The 12,668-nt window shown below is 43.9% G+C and overlaps 1 protein-coding gene across 1 annotated transcript in view; it reads right to left on the reverse strand.

Moving 5' to 3' along the window:
- The window catches only part of LOC118448873 (uncharacterized), a 51,877-nt gene that overhangs the window by 22,621 nt on the left and 16,588 nt on the right, over nt 1-12,668 (reverse strand). The window contains exon 3 of the mRNA XM_035882762.2: nt 7,035-7,348. Coding sequence (XP_035738655.2) covers nt 7,035-7,348 — 314 coding nt within the window. The remainder of the gene's footprint in view (nt 1-7,034; nt 7,349-12,668) is intronic.

Genomic DNA, 12,668 nt, shown 5'->3' on the forward strand with positions numbered 1-12,668 from the left:
TCCCCGTTAGGCTCTCGTCTTTTTATCGCTCTCGTTTCGACAACACCCACACTCGCGTCTCCCATCTACTAATTGTCTCAAAACGACAGAAGACTGTCTCGTAAGACACGAAAGAAAAAAATATACCGGTTTTATTTGCCGTTCGGAGGAGGCGATTTCGACTGTTTCAGTCCCATTCATCTAACAACGAAATACAAAGATAAAGAGAGGAATAGAAAGGAACTGGGGGGGGGGGGAGAGGGGGGCGAGCTTGCGTCGAAAGGACAGACGGAGCAGAGAGAAAGAGCTGGAGGAGGCGATTAGAATTCCACTTTCGTGGTCGAAGGCTTAATTCATCGTCCGGATGCTCCGACAACGGGGGGAGGCGATCGATAAACACATCGAGAGAGAGAGAGAGAGAGAGAGGGAGAGAGAGAGAGAGAAAGAGAGAGAGAGAAGCGGACACGTGCAGGAAAGTCCGAAAAGTAGCGGAGCGGCAGGCGGAAGGACCGCAGACCGCGTCTGCGGTTCTGCTTCGATCCCCACCCCTTTCTCATCCCCCTTCGTTCTCTTCCCCTTACTCACCGTTTCTCTCTCTCTCTCTCTCTCTCTCTCTCTCTCTTTCTCTCTCTCTCTCTCTCTTTCGCCAGAGTAAAAGCAACGATCCAGCAGCAGACAGGCTGGCAGAGTGGTAGCGTGTTCTCTCTCTTTCTCTCCCTCCATCTTTCTCTTTCGTATCGCTGCGAGTATTTTGGCAGCGTGAAAATTCAAGTTAATTTCTCTCGCGCCACTGCTAAAGAGAACGCACGGCGCACGGCTGCCTTCAACAATGTCTCTTCTCCCTACGGTCTACACCGTTCTATTGCATTTTATACAAGTCTGAAACAAAGTTACCTACGAACGATGGTGTTCATTCTCAATCGTTAAATATATATCATTTGAAAATTTCTTGCGTTTCGACAAACGCTCAGATTTAGGGAACAATTAGTAAGTCATTAGCTACAAATGAAATCGATGTTGTAGACGAGATCTTTGCAGATGAGACTGAAATAAATAATGGAAAAAGGCAGAACATTAAATTGTCACGTAGGAAGGATCGGTGAGATAAAAGGGAAAATAGAACGGTGGACCTTTCTCGAAGCTAGCCCTTGCGAACGTGCATGGAATACGTTCTGTTTGCCCCTCGAGGAAACTTTTCTGTCCGCGAGCCAACGTCGAGGAAATTATGCATCGTAGGTGGACGTAAATTTTTACGTCCGAAACGAAATTCTCTCTCATGCACTCTTTCTCCCTCCTTCCCTCTACTTTTCAGGTCTGGCCGAGTTCCGGTGAAGCGAGCGAGCGAACGAACGAACGAACGAACGAACGAACGAACGAACGAACGAACGAACGAACGAACGAACGAACGAACGAACGAACGAACGAACGAACGAACGAACGCATGTTAGAAACTCGAAGCGAGTTCCGTGAGAAGGTCGGGGGTCTATAGGAATTTTTCATGAGGCTCAAATATTTAGACGATGGGTCTTTCGATGTTGGTTCGCGTACTCCTCGCTCTACTTACCCAACCTAATTTCTTTTACGGCTAATCGTGCAGAAAAATGTATTTAAAAAATTGGAAATAGAAAATGAAAGAATATTTTAATCCATTTTTTTTATGTATATAAATGTATACATATTTTTATGTATATATCATTTATGTATATAAATGACTCTCTCACCCACGTAAATTCCTGTTTAATCGGTATCAGAGTCGTCTGTACAAAATCGTCTCTTTAGTATAGATCGCGAGTTGTCGTCGACATCTTTCTCTCTCTCTCTCTCTCTCTCTCTCTCTCTCTCTCTCTCTCTCTCTCTCTCTCTCTCTCTCTCTTTTCCTCTCGCGATCCGTCGTTTTGCGTCAAAGTAGATAAGAGAGAACGGTCGCTATCGTATACTCGTTTTATCGCTTCCGAATCCGCGTGAAAACGCGTCGAGCGATAAGGGAATACGTTGAACGCGAGTGTTTCGGAGAGACTTGACAATGAGAGGGAAAAAAAGAAAAAGAAAAAAAGATATTTTCATTATCGTTGCGAGAAAGAAGAGGAAAGAAAAAAAGAAGAGAGGAGAAACGTGCGAATGATGGGTAAAGCGTGCTCGTGAGAGGACCGTATAGAGGACCGTGTTGGTGATCTGCGAAAGGGTGTGGAGTATTTCTCTTGCGTTGGGTCAACTTCGACCGAGAGAAAATCGAGAGGGAAATCTGGTTGTCATACTGCCAGTCGATATATCGTACAACGTAGTCCTACCCTATATTAGCCCGCGAGATAGGGGATGCGCCGCTGCCCCGTTCAACACGCCCCGTTCCCTAGCCCGTTATCATATATTTTTCAAGAGCTACCCTAACCCCGCTTTCCTTCTTTCTCCGACTGACGTGAAAAGAAATAATACGTTTAATGTGATTAAATGTTCAAAGAGTTAAGACGTAGGATCCGAACGGTATTAGACGTATAAAAATTATGTCTCCGTATGGGGATCGTTAGAGCTAAAGTTTTCGCATAAATATGCGCTGGATAAAATTCGTAACGATAAAATTCGCCGGGAAGAAATAAATCGAAAGAATAAGGGAGAACCGAGATGGATGTCGTCCTAACGTTTCCGCTTTAAGTACGACCCAGACAGCGAGCTCCGAAAAAAAAAAAGAAAAATAAAAGAAAGAAAAGAAAGGGAGACCCTTAGGAAGAGACGTAGTAGTGGTAACCCTTAACGTAGACACCCTCTGTTCGCAAGTCTGAAGGCCTTGAGGGGGCTGACGGGGGTTGAATTCGAACGGCACGTGGAGAAGGACGTCGCCGTGAAGAAGAAGAAGAAGAAAGAAAGAGAGAGAGAGAGAGAGAGAGAGAGAGAGAGAGAGAGAGGGCGAGTTTGTAAGGTCGAAGAGGAAGGTAACGCCTCGGGGGCAGTTTTATCTAAATCGAGAACGAGAAGGAGGGAGGACACGTGGCCTCCTGAGAGCACCTTGATATCCTTAAGAAAAATAATCTTAGACGCACGCTAAAAATCGCCAAAAGGATTCCGATTCTCTAAGGGATTCTTTTAACGGTGAAACCTTAATCTTTTTTTATTCTTTCTTCTTTTTCCCAAAATTTCATTCGTTCGTAGAAAACTTTTTAACCGAGACGAGAATTACGTTCTCTCTTTCCCTCCTGGTGGAAATCCGTCTTCGTCGTATCGACCAGCTTTCGACTTTGAACGAAGCTCTTTCGAGATATACGCGAACGTGGCTCTTTTCACGAGCCACCGACCGGATTAACGAGCAAAGAGCTTTCAAGGGTTCGGTGGTTCCTGCTGGATCGACGTTTCAATACCCTCTTTCCCATCCACCCCGCAACTTCTAAGATGCCAGGGCCGAGAAAACCACCTTCGAGATTCTTTTCGTTTGTAGGCGTTACTACGATGACGTCATTCGGAAAACGTCTGTCTCAGGCGAGGGGCCACGTGTCAGTAGCACGGCCCAAAAAATGTCTAGTTCGACATGGAAAATACTCTTTTACGAGTTCCGTCGTTCGATTACGATGTTTTGACGAATTAGAACATCTAAACCACTCTCAGACTGAAGCCTCTCGCAATCCTTCTTTTACGTCATGGAAAGTACTGCGAGTTGTCCGACTAACGAGCTTTGAAACACTTCCTACGTACCGCGTCTCTACACGATCCATGGTTACGAGAGAGTGTTCGTGAGTGAGAGAGTGAGAGAGTGAGTGAGAGAGTGAGTGAGTGAGTGAGTGAGTGCGTGCGTGCGTGCGTGCGTGCGTGCGCGCGGCGCGTTCGAAGGAAAAAGAGAGACGATGACGTCATAGGGATATACCCGTCTACGTAACGTAAATGTCTCGATAGCGCGAGTCCGCCTTTTATGCTACGAACGTTCGCCTTTATAGCTTTTTCCGGAAATATACACCGTCTAGACGATACAATGCCGTACGTAGACTATACGTGGCGCAACATACAAAACTCGCGTGAATCACCTAGTTAGGAAAACACGAGACGTCCGAGAGAAAAGAAGAATAGAAACTTGCCATTTTTTTTTTCTTCTTCTCTCTTATCGTTTACCATGGATCTTCTTATTCCCATGTTACTATTACTTCCTCCTCTCCTTTCTTACTCCCATTTCCTTGTCTGATCCGAGTTTTCGTGAATTTGGCAACTTGGACGTTACGCGCGCATATCCATTATGATTGTAGTTTTGGACAGAATCCAAACGTAATAAATTTCAAATCGGATAGTTGCTTTTATCCTATGATTCGTACGAAGCTCGGAAGGACACCACCATATCCCCCTTCGGGACTTTCGATGGTCAACAATTTTGCCTTGTTCGAGATAAGATCGAGAGAAAGCAAGTGCGACGACGCTCTTGGAAGGGAGATACGAACACGATATTATTCCTAAATCAACTTCGCTTTTGGTCGAGATCGTCGAGAAATGATAAAGGATCGAAGGAAGATTCGATAGAAGTGAAGAGTCAAGAAAAGAGAGCCCGTAATATTACAGCAAAGGCATTGTTGTATCGAAGAAAAATTCTCATTCTGGAACGGGCAAAAAGGAACGAAGTGCGCCAGGATAGAAAATCACCGAGCATCTACTAGCTAATGCAACCAAACGGACTTTCAACGTACTACGCGACAATGGTAGATATAATATTTGCTTCGATCTCCCTACCTATATCTATCTCTGTCTATCCGTTCGACTATCTTTCGCTCTATCTATCTTTATTCAGCGGCCATCTTAGGATTCACCTGTACGTGTCTCTTACGTGCGTACACGTACGCATATCCGAGCTAAAGTTTCAATCGGAGCCATGTAAAAGAGAAAAATCTGAGAATGAAGAAAATCATGAATTCGAGATAGGATAAAACAACGACGATCTCGTATCTGGCCGAGCTCGTTAGTTATCCGTTCCCGTGCGATTTGCACCTTTTATTAAGCGACCGTGCTCGCTGGGGGCCCGCCCGCTCGCTGCACGATGGGAAATCATTTCTAATTCGTAGCGTATTTTACGGTTCACGATATTAACTTTTTACATGGCATCGACGCTGACTATCAAGCTTTGCCCATTTATAGTCCCCGACCGACCTCGTCCGGTTCGTACTGAATTAATAAACGTGCGCACGGCAGAAGGAGAGGAATCCTTTTGAATAAATTGTGAATTATGGCGAATTTTAGAGCCAATCATTCTTCCATTACTTCTGTTAGTTTTCTTTCCTACGTCCTAGACGCGATCGAATCCTTCCTCCGTTCGATTCGCGATCGAACGAGTACTATATGATCGCTGTCATTTAGCGAATACAACCTTTTTCGCCGTTCGTCCGCCCGTTCCCTCCTCCCTCCTCCTAGCCAAAAATGTCGACGTTCCAGTGACGTTTGCGCTTAGATAAGAAAGAAATAAAGACGATCGATGAGCTTTTATTACGGGACGAGAGAACGTCGAAGATAGATCTCGTACGCGATGGGTTGCGTCCAAACGACTAACGGACGAAACTTTTCGACGTCGGTAGAAGTAAATATATTAGACGGAAATATCCAAGTAAAAAGAAGGAAGTTTACCATTATCTTACTCGTAGATTGATAAGCTCTTTCTTGCGTTGCACGAAATATAAATTGCGTTGCAGAAAATTTCAAAACGGAGTAATAGTCTTGTTCCAAGTTGTTATATCCCTTTTTTTCTTTCGTCTCCAAGCTCTCGAAGCTCTCGGGTGCTTTAGACATCGTAGAGGTTAAACCGTTTCTCCACCGACTATTTGCCAGGGTGAAACAAGTTCGGAGGTTGGCTCCGTAATCTAATTTGCGAAGCAATCTACAATAACAATAGTCCGCGTACCACTGACGAGGTGAAGAGGAATAGGAGAAGAAGAGGAGGCAAAGGGTAGAGTGTGGATGCTAGTGTTAGGACTACCGGATGAGGAAACCTCTTGACTTTGGCGTACCAACGCTCCTAACTTGCAAGTTTTCGAAGCTGACGAATAAGGGAGACCGCGTTTAGATCAACGTTTAGATTTTCCTACGAGTCTCCAAGCAAGAGATGTCTTCCTGAATCGCCTATTCACCGATGACGATTAAATGCCAAATCCAAATGGAAATGTGCCTGTAATTATGAAAATCGCCAAATTGGATTTCGACAAATTGGATTTATGAAAGATTATCAGTGATTCCGGCAATTAATTTTTAAGAATCTTTGGAATGATAAAAAGCTCAAACGTAAAAAGCAGAACTCGTACCACGGCTGGATGTTGCGAAAACGGGCTGGGAAAAATCGCGAAACGACTTTGATCATTCGAATTTAGTGACGCGTGTTAACGTTGCACGTGACCATTTTTCGAGGGGCTAACAGGCACTTGTGAGCGCCATAATCGTGTTCCACTTGCATATTTCGAGATCTGTGACGACAGAGAAAAGAGGAAAGCGAGACAACGTCTGGTGAAAGGCCTGGTAGACGGACGGACGGACGGACGGACGGACGGACGGACGGACAGACGGACAGACAGACAGACAGACAGACAGACAGACAGACAGATAGATAGATAGGCCGAGGAACAAAAAAAAGAAAACGGGACGATGGGAGCGTGCCGATCGTGACCTCATTTTCCAGGCTCTGTTGGAGCAGAAAAAAATGTGCTTCGAGATATCTGCAGCTATACACCGTCATCTCAGTGTATGTACGAGAGTATTAAAGAGAAAGAGAGAGATTAGATATCAGCAAGAATTTTTTCCAGACAGCCTTCGGAGTTCTACGAATCGTGTAATAATCTTGTCGAAGGTCAACGACGTCGTGTACCTTCGGTATTAAGTTTCCCAACGACACGTATTATTATTTATTTGGGAATATGATAAATTAACAATTGTCATTGTTATTAAACATTAATCGTCCATATAAAATGTATATACGTAACAAACTGAAAAATAAACAGCCATCATTGATGAATCTAAATTTTAATCGATAGAAAAAAAAAAAAAAGAAGACTAATCTATAATCAAGCCGCAAGGAAAGCAGTATAGAGGAATTGAAAAGAATACGAACTCACTTGCGTTCCAGGATGACGGTGATGATCCTGTAGGAAGGAATGTTGCTGATGCAACGCCGGCGGGGATTCTTCTCGATCCTCTTGATGACGACGGCGATGTTGTAGTTGGTGTTGCTGTTGTTGTTGTTGTTGATGATGTCGTTGATGGTGATGATGAAGATGGCGATGGTCATGCAAAATGGAGGCAGAATTCGACTCGTGCAAAGGCTCGAGTCGACGGTGATGGAGATGATGCGATACCGTCGCCAAGATGGCCAGCAGCGCACCAACTATTAGAACGAGCACCGCTGACACTACGTAACTGCTCGTACCCACTAAAATTCGACAAGGATAGAGTACACGTTGTATTAATCCTTTCCGTCATCTTTCTCTTCGATTCGACCTATCAGAAACAGCTTTTCCAATAGCTTTTTTTCCTCTATTCTGTCTCTTTTGCAACGTTTCGCCAAGATATGAGTTAGCTTCCTGTCGTTTTTCGTTCAAGCCGATCGACAGCTCGAGAAAAATATGCGATCGTTTGTAAAAAGAAAAACAAGAAAAAAAAAAAAAAAAGAAAAAAAAGAAAAAAAAAAGAAAAAGAGTTGATTCGTAATTCGAGGAACGTATGTGTATGCACCTTGGTAGCTATCGCGAGTTGCATTTATCGGCTAGCCAATCGCTTTTTGTCGCTCGACAACGATAGCTGATACGAAGAAAGGCGAATCTATTTTGCAACGTCAATTTGCACGTAATTTCCTGGATCTTATGAGTAAATTTTATCCGAATAAAATTTTTTTCTATCTTATTTAGATCGTCGGTCCGATTATTTCCCTAAACGATCGAATGAAATTATATCAGTGTTTTAATAATCAAAATAATAGAAAAAATACGCTGGTCAAAATAATAATAGGGAGTTTAAATTAATGTTTAGATTAAGAATCTAATCGAATTTAGCGATATCTACACAAAGAGAAATATTTTTAAGTTATAATCGTTAAGACGTCTAAACGCAGACTGAGTAAATACGTATAAAAGGCCGACAACAATGCAAAGACCAAAATAATATCGACGATAAGCAATAGCATAATATCTGACTTTATCGTCTATTTCGCCAAAGCGCTCCTCGCCAAAGCCAACTTACGCGCACTTCAATGCACGATACGAGTAAATTTTACAATATTTTCTCGAAACCTCCATGAACTAGACGTTTAACAATTATTTTTCTTTTCTTTCTCTTTAAGTCAAGTCAAGGTGTTAACGCATGGATCGCGAGCAAATTATCCTGAGATATGTCCACTTTCAAATACTCTTTCAACTCGCGAAACGTATTTTTCGATAAACAACGACAATGTGCGTGTCTACTTCCTACTGTCTCCCCGTCATAAATCAAAACTAATCAAGGGCGATATGAAATCTGAGTTGAGAGAGGCGAGCGCGAAAGAAGGAAATAAAAATGGTAGAAAAAGTGAAGTTGCTTGGTCGGTCTCCCTCGAGAAACCTTTCGACCTGGTAGCTGTCATAAATAAGGTAGCTCATTAACTCTGCGCTTCTGCAGGCAGCATAAAATTCAGGAAGCGATATACGAGCATCGTATTGGAGGCCTCGGCGCGAGCTCGAGTAGGAAAGATGGTGTTCTAGCTCGATTTTATTCCTCCTAGTCGATTTCGTACGTGATACGTGAGAAAAATTGCTTGGATGAGTTCCTTCTTGTCCTCGAGCATGAGTCATCGTGTCATCGGTGAAAACAACGAAACGAGCTGCGGAGGAGGAGGAGGAGGAGGAGGAGGAGGTACAACGAACGAGACTAGAGAAAATCTCTTTTATCGAGGAAAGAAGGAAAGATATTTTTCAAGTTGAACAAAGAGTTGGGGAGATATTCGAGGTGAGTCGCCGAGGATGTGTGTACGAGGACGAGGAGTCTGTGATCGCGATTGGTGGGACAGGATGAGACACGACTATAAAACCTTATCAACGTTCATCATCGCCAGTTCAACGGTTTGAACCGCTCGTCACCCACCGCTCGTTAAACGTCCTCTTTATCTCTTTCTCTCTCCCTCGCCCCCAGCCCCTTCTCTCCTTTCCTCCCTCCCTCTCTCTCTCTCTCTCTCGCTCTCTCGAGATACTCTCTTCGCCAACGTAGCAGCATCACGCAGCTCCATCCGCCGAAAGACTCGAAAAGAAAGATATATAACTAACGAAGAATAACGTTTGTCTGTGGAAGAGGAGCGAGCGAGTCGAAGAAAATTCCCCAGCTCTGAAATAATCCTCGTTTCTTACGCGAGGAACGATCGAGTCTTCGTTATTAGAATTATTAGCGACCACGCCCCGAGTCCGACGTGTTTGAACTGCCAAAGTGCAGAGAGCCAGGGTCTCCCTACGTACTCCACGAGTTCGAGAACGAATAGAAGGTAAAGAAGAAGAAGAAGAAGAAGAATAAGAAGAAGAAGAAGAAGAAGAAGTAGAAGAAGAAGAAGAAGAAGAAGAAGAAGAAGAAGAAGAAGAAGAAGAAGAAGAAGAAGAAGAAGAAGAAGAAGTAGAAGGAGGAAGAGAAAAGGGAAGGCTCGGAAAGTCGAAGGAGAAGGTGGAGCGTTTGCTTTTGGTCAGCTTTTGTGCGAGAAGGAGCAGCCGGCCGGCGTCTAAGTCCGCAAACATTTTGCGTGTCAATATTTGACGGAGCGTTTAGGATGTCTGCCATCGTCGTCATCGTCGTCGTCGTCTATGTCGAGCTTAAAACAAGAAAAAAAAAGGAAAAAGAGGGAAAGACTTCCCGCACCTTTCATAGATATATTTTGATTAGCTTCCTCCCCGTTTCTTTCGAGCTGCCCTTCACTTTCCCTTCTCTTCCCATTTATTTTCTTTCTCGTTACATCTCATTTTCGTTTTTGTTTTTAATTACAATCTTTTTTTCTCTATATCCATCGTTAGAGAGAAAACGCGCGCGCGCGCGCGCGCAAAAGAAGGGACGGCAGGTGCATCGAGAACTCACGAGAGCATCTTCTTTTCTCCCGGTATCCTTCTCTTCCTCCTCCTCTTTCTGGGGTCATAACCGAGACTGCTGGCTTGCAACGAGCGAATCTCCTCCTCTTGCACACGCACGTGCACGCGCGTGTACTGGGCCGACAGTGCGAGTGGACTTGCAGGACGATGACGACGACAACGAAGAGAAAGAAAGAGAAAGAGTGAGAGAAAATAAGAGACAGAAAGAGAGGGAGAAAGAATACGAAAGATGGAGAATAAAAAAGAGAGGGAAAGGAGAGTATGAGAGAGAGAGAGAGAGAGAAGTTACGATGGTGCAGCGCATGCAGCGCACCAGACAAAAAACGATGAGCTACGGTGGGGGCCAGACGGGGGACAAAAACACGCGACGGGCCCCAAACCCACTTGCGAGCGACTCCCTTACACCGAGTCCTGCACACACACATACACACACACACACACACACAGGCATGCAGAGGGAGGGAGAGAGAGAGAGAGAGAGAGAGAGAGAGAGAGAGAGAGAGAGAGAGAGAGAGAGAGAGAGAGAGAGAGAGAGAGAGAGAGAGAGAGAGAGACACACAGACGGACCGTAGAAGCGTGTCTTTGTACGTGCAGTTTAAGCCTCTTGCATGCCTGCATCCGAGGATCGCATGCAGCATGGGTAGAAAAGGGCGAACGAACGAGCGAAAGCAGTCGGAGCCCTTTCCAACGTCGAAATGACCCATCAAGGACGACGACGACGGCGACGGCGACGACGACGAGGTTCCTACTCCTCGAATTTTCTTTTGCCCGTAATCGAGATATCGATCGGAACGAATATTTTCTATTCTCATTTCGTTGAATATTATTGTAAACGTTAGCGTCGACGGGAGTTTGAGAGGATCTACATTTAATCTAACAAATATTCCCTTTCTTACAGTCCCTATCTTTTCCCGTAAATTTTAAGTTCGACAGGTGGGCGTCGCGTTTTGCGTCGCAAATGTCGCAGGTGCGACCTTTTGATACCTTCCCCTTCAAAATATGTTGAAAAGTATATCGTTGAAAAAAATACTATTTATACTGCTTTATCCTGCGGTACAATAAAAAATAAATAAATAAGTAAATAAATAAATATATATATATATATTATATTATTATATATTATTTATATTATATTTATATATATATATATATATATATATATATATATATGTATGTATGTATGTATGTACATACGTATCTATTTAAAAAGAAAAAGACATTTCTCGGACGAACGAGCCGAAGAAATTTCTTTAATAAGGTCATACATACGATTCGGTCGGCTTAAATTTAGAAGGAAAAAAGGTAAAGGATAAAAGTGTATTCGATGGTTAAAAATAAATTAAAGAATGAAGAACGAATCTAAGGGATTTCCACGGCTCGGGTGAATGCGTCGAGTCACTTTTAATACGCTTATCTGTATTATTGACGGGTCGCTCGGCTTCGTCGGAGATTAAAGCGGCGCAATCTTTAAACGGATTTTCAACGTTCGAACGTGAACGAGACAAGACGAGACGAGACGAGACGAGACGAGACGAGACGAGACGAGACGACGAAGGACTCGCCGAAAGGTTTCCACGCCTATGAGGAGACCGAGGGATAGACACGTGTTTGACCCGAGTCGACGACGTGGCCATCCATGTACGAAGGGCAGAGTGGAATCCGACCGAAATGAAAACCGGATTTTACCTTGGTTTTCACTTCATTCCAAGTAAGAACCATTCGCTCCACGACGACGACGACGTCGACGACGACGACGTCGACGTTCTCTGTTCCTCTAATCTCTCGTCTAACTATTAACGAATTAGCGAAGAAAAGAAAAAAGAAAAAGCGATAATAAGAATTATTATTATACTGTTTATTCGTCGGGATAGTCTATGCGAAATTAAAAAACATAAAGAAAAAATGGGGAAAGAAAGGAAGGCTTGTTAAAACGTGCCATTCTTCGATAATGCGAGCCGAGTTGACTAACTCTCCTACGTCATCCGTCTCTTTCTTGTCTAGCCAGGCCTACTCGGCGTGCTCTTTGTCCTGTGACCTAGATAGGAAAGCCAGCGTGAAGCAGGAGAAGAGCGTTCAACGATCCAAAGAGAGAGAGAGAGAGAGAGAGAGAGAGAGAGAGAGAGAGAGAGAGAGAGAGAGAGAGAGAGAGAGAAAGAAGAAACAAAGAGTGGATGAGAAGGAGGGAGAAAAAGAGAGACAGTCAGATAACATGCCTTCTACGAATCATCGCGTAAACAAATGAATATGCGGATAAACATACGCGCATACTGGAATAGATTTCGATCGAAACAATATTTTTTTCTCATCATCCTAGATCAGTATCGAAAGAAAGGGAGGAGATCGAACTCAAAGACGAATAAAAAGGAAGAGTACGATGATGGTCGCGATCATTAATTGATTTTCAGTACCGTTAAACGCCGACGCCATCGATGCCGCCAGGCTCGCATAAACTCGGACGCTGAATGAAAGAAGAAAAAGAAGAGAAAGAAAAAGATGGAAGAGAATGTGGATAACGAAGCAGGAGAAACGAGATGGCTGGTACTGTTGCACGCGTCGCTGATTTCGAGGCTAACCTTTCCGCAGCCCACGAACGTTTCTCGCGAGCGGTACTCTCGAGACAAACCTAACGGACCAAGGACGAGCCTTCTTTTCTCTTTT

The sequence above is a fragment of the Vespa mandarinia genome, chromosome 12, assembly GCF_050613455.1.
Source record: "Vespa mandarinia isolate Hongniang chromosome 12, ASM5061345v1, whole genome shotgun sequence".
In the NCBI taxonomy this organism is placed as follows: domain Eukaryota; kingdom Metazoa; phylum Arthropoda; class Insecta; order Hymenoptera; family Vespidae; genus Vespa; species Vespa mandarinia.